The 4,077-nt window shown below is 59.9% G+C and overlaps 1 protein-coding gene across 1 annotated transcript; it reads left to right on the top strand.

Annotated features, from left to right (window-relative positions):
• Nucleotides 1-1,962: 1,962 nt before the first annotated feature.
• On the top strand, nucleotides 1,963-2,901 carry LOC112125373 (chemokine-like receptor 1). Its single transcript, XM_024223785.1, has one exon. The coding sequence runs from the start codon at nucleotides 1,963-1,965 to the stop codon at nucleotides 2,899-2,901; it is 939 nt and encodes a 312-aa protein (XP_024079553.1).
• The last annotated feature ends 1,176 nt before the right edge of the window (nucleotides 2,902-4,077 follow it).

Genomic DNA, 4,077 nt, shown 5'->3' with positions numbered 1-4,077 from the left:
GGGGGGGGGGGGGAGAGAAGCGGGACAGGTGAACGGGTCCTGCCAGGGGGCGGTGGGAACTGGCAGGGGAGGGAAGGTACGTTCTGTTCCTGGCTGGGAGGAGGGGGGGCTTGGAGCCAGGACACCTAGGTTCTAGCCCCAGCTGTGGGAGGGGAGTGGGGGTCTAGTGGTTGGGGTGGGGGGTAGGAGCCAGGGCTCCTGGGTTCTCTCCCCACTTCTGAGCATGGAGTGGGGTCTAGTGGCTAGAGCAGGGGGGCTGGGGGATAGTATTTATACAGAGGCGTAAACGCCAGCGAAGAGGAAGGAGCGACAGGCACTCCTTCAGCGAATCAGTCGCAGAGGCAGGAAGAGAACCCAGGAGTCCTGGCTCCCAGCGCCCCCCTGCTCTGACCCACACGCAGGGCTGCCGACCAGCCCTTAGTACAAGGGTTTTCATCTCCCTGCAAGAAGCTCTGGACTCGCTGAGTTCTGCAAAAAGCAGCAAGAAAATCCTCCTGGCGCATGTAGGTGAGTCCTGCTCAGGGGTGTTAATAATAATAATCATAATAGCAATATCGGGAGGGGGTGGGGCAGGGGGGCTAAGAAAACAGTCCCTTATTTTTGAAATATGATGTTGGCAACCCAGAGCCAGGGATAGAACCCAGGAATCCTGGCTCCCAACCCCCCCTGTTCTGACCACTAGACCCCACTCCCCTCCCAGACCCAGGGAGAGAATCCAGGAGTCAGAGTCCTGGCTCCCAAGCTCCCCCAACCCCGCTCTAATCACTAGACCCCACTCCCCTTCTGGAGCTCAGGATAAAACCCAGAAGTTCCAGGTCCCAGCCTCCCCCCCCCCCCCCCCCAACCCCCTCCCGCTGTAACCACTAGACCCCACTCCCCTTCCAGAGCTCAGGATAAAACCCAGACGTTCCGGCTCCCAGCCTCCGCCCCCAACCTCCTCCTGCTCTAACCACTAGACCCCACACCCCTCCCAGTGCTGGGGATAGAACCCAGGAGTCCCAGCTCCCAGTCTCCCCCCACCCTTTAACCACTGGACCCCACTCCCCTCACAGAGCTGGGGATAGAACCCAGGAGTCCCAGCTCCCAGTCTCCCCCCCCCCCTCCCCCCCCCCCTCCCCCCCAGACCCCCCCCCCCTCCCCGATGTGGGGATAGAAAGCAGGAGTCCTGCCTCCCAGCCCCCCACCCCAACTAATAGACCCCACTCCCCTCCCCTACCAGAGCTAGAGATGGAGTCAATTCTCCCACCCCAACCCCTCACTCTGCCCCCGCCTCCAGCTGGCGCAGGGGTCTGGGCCCGAGCAGCCAACTGGAGTGATGAACATGCAGCAGCCATGCTCAAGCCCTAACCACCCCCCACAGGGGCAGGGGGCCTGGGGAGCTGGCTCCTTGCCCAGTGCCGAGCGACGGCGGCCCCCTGGGCCCCCTGCCGGCACAGCACCCAGCTGAGCTCTCACCCCCACGGGGCTGGGAAATTGACGCATTAGGATGGAAGCGTTGGCCCCAGCTGGTTGTTTGGGAACAAAGCAGGGAGGTGGGCCTGCGGTCAATGCAACTGCGCCCATTAGCGTCACTAAGTGAGCGGGGCTTAGAGCGAGGGACGGGGGTGGGGGGAGCCGTCTCTCTGTCTCCACACACACACACACACACACACACACACACACACACACTCCTTCCAGCAGGGACACACACAGTGCCCACAACCATTAGTTTAGTTAGTACATGGGTAATGGTGGGGGGTGGAGGTTCGGATCATCCCAACATTCAACTGAGACCTCAATGGTGGCCCAGTTAATGAGTCCTGGCTCCCAGCCCCCGCCAGCTCTAACCTACCAGACTCCACTCCCCTCCCAGCATCAGGGATAGAACCCAGGAGTCCTGGCTCCCAGCCCCCCATCCTACCCCCAGGGAGAGAACCCAAGCGTAGGGCCTTTCACAACCTACACTGTCTCTTCAGCAGGGCGATGCTGCCCATCAACGCCACATCTGGGGAGGCCACACTGCGCCAGGCCATGAAGGTCACCACGGCTGTCGCCTTCGGCTTCATCTTCTTGGCCGGGGCGGCCGGGAACGGGGCAGTGCTGTGGGTCACAGGCTGGAAGCTGCGCTGGACCCCCAACACCGTGTGGTTCTTCAACCTGGCTGTGGCCGACGTGGCCTCCACCTCTCTGATCCTGGTCACCGTCCTGTACCTGGCCCTGGATCTGGACTGGCCCTTCGGCTCCGTGGCCTGCAAGTTGGCCAACTGCCTCTTCGGCTTGAGCCTCTGCAGTGGGGTCCTGCTGCTCAGCGCCATCAGCGTGGACCGGTGTGTGGTAGTGGTGGCCCCGGTCTGGTGCCGCAATCACCGCACGCCGCGGCTCAGCTGGGTGGCCTGCGCCGCTATCTGGGCCCTGTCGCTGGCCACCTTCGTGCCCAGCTCCTTCCTCTTCTCCGAGCTCTCCTTCGAGAGGAACCGGAGCTCCTGCAGCAACCTGGATGTCTTCCAAGATTGGAGGCGCCAAGAGGCCGAGATCTTGACCGTGTTCATCTTCCTCTCTCAGTTCCTCCTGCCCTTGGTGGTCATCTCCGTGTCCTACTCCATCCTGGTGGTGGCCATGAGGCGAAAGAGGCTGGCCAAGTCCAGCAAGCCCCTCTTGGTGGTCACAAGAGTCATCTTCTGCTTCTTCCTCTGCTGGTCACCCTACCATGCCTTGGCCTTAGCCAGGATCTCCACGGCCCAAATGCCCAGCGCCGTGCGCCTGGTGGCCATCCCTCTCTCCAAGTGCCTGGCCATGTTCAACAGCTGCATCAACCCCCTGCTCTACGTCTTTGCTGGGAGGGAGTTCCAGGACGCCGTGCGGAGGCCGCTGGTGCAGGCCTTCAAGGCAGCCTTCGAGGAGGCGCCACCAACCCACGTGTGAAGGGGGAGCCACCATACTGCAGGGAACCGGCTGGGGGAGCTCTCCCCTGGCAGTCAGGGCTGGCCCTGATGCCCCAGTATGGTACTAGGGGGCACTGTACTGCAGGGGACAGGGTGGGGACTCTCCCCTGGCAGTCAGGGCTGGCCCCGATGCCCGTGTGGTGCTAGGGGGTGCTGCGCTTCAGGGAGTGGGCTGGGGGGCACTCTCCCCCTTATGAACCAGAGACGCTGCCTGGGACATGGACATTTTCCCATGTCACCTACCCTGGGTCCTTTCCTCTTAGGCTGGGGGCAAAGACGTGGCTAGAACCAAGATCTCAAGCCCCATGTCCTGCCTTATCTCTACCAGCCTCGGGTGGGAGCTGGCCAGGAAGCACAAGTGCGCTTTGGAAGGAAATCCCCCCAACTTGGTTCCGAAATGGAAACAAAAGATATATAAAGATACCAGATTGTGAAACTTGCCACAACATTTCTGAAAAAAAGAACCCCAAGGTTGGTTTGGGTGCATTGAGACAATTGATAAAATACCAATTAATTGTTTATCATATCAAAATAGACTATTGGCCAAAACATGACTGCCCCTCATCTCCCCCAAAAAATACAAAAACGGGGACTTGTTTGCCTTTTATGTATTACAAAAAAAAAACAATGGAACCCATTTTGGACTTTCCATTTCCCCCATTGCACAACCAACCCAGGTCAGTCGCTGCTTTGGTTCCTGTCTTAGAAACAGCAAAATCATCAAATCTATCCGGCAACCAAAAAAGGGTCGTTTTGAAATGAAACAACTCCGCTTGGTCCATTCCGTTCGAACCCGCCTCCCGCGCCAGGGAATTGTCTCTAAACAGACGCGTTCCCCAGCTTGTGTCGATTTCAATCGAGCTGCGTTTTCTGACACAGACGCCGCCCTTTGGAAAACCTCAGCCAGCTCTCCCGGAGGGGCCAGCCTCCGCTGCGGGTACGAAGAGCCCCACGAGGGGTGACAGACCCGTCTCTACCCCCAACAGTCACGGTACTTATAGGGAGAGAAGGAAGGGATTTGTTAACCCTAACAGGCTGATCTCCAGGTGATTGGGGAGGGGACTTTCCCCTCTAAGGGGCGCAGCCCCAGGCCAGGGGAGTGGCTGGCTCAGGGGGACAGGGAATGGGACACAGGCCCTTTCCCCTATAGGGGGCA

Source organism: Terrapene carolina, unplaced genomic scaffold (genome assembly GCF_002925995.2).
Source record: "Terrapene carolina triunguis isolate 2854851 unplaced genomic scaffold, T_m_triunguis-2.0 Scaffold771, whole genome shotgun sequence".
In the NCBI taxonomy this organism is placed as follows: domain Eukaryota; kingdom Metazoa; phylum Chordata; order Testudines; family Emydidae; genus Terrapene; species Terrapene triunguis.
Note: the sequence above shows the minus strand (reverse complement) of the source record. Positions and strands in the feature narration are given on the sequence as shown.

Bases quoted from the DNA above. Each gene is read 5' to 3' on its own strand.
- LOC112125373 (XM_024223785.1), top strand. From the start codon at position 1,963: ATGCTGCCCATCAACGCCACATCTGGGGAGGCCACACTGCGCCAGGCC.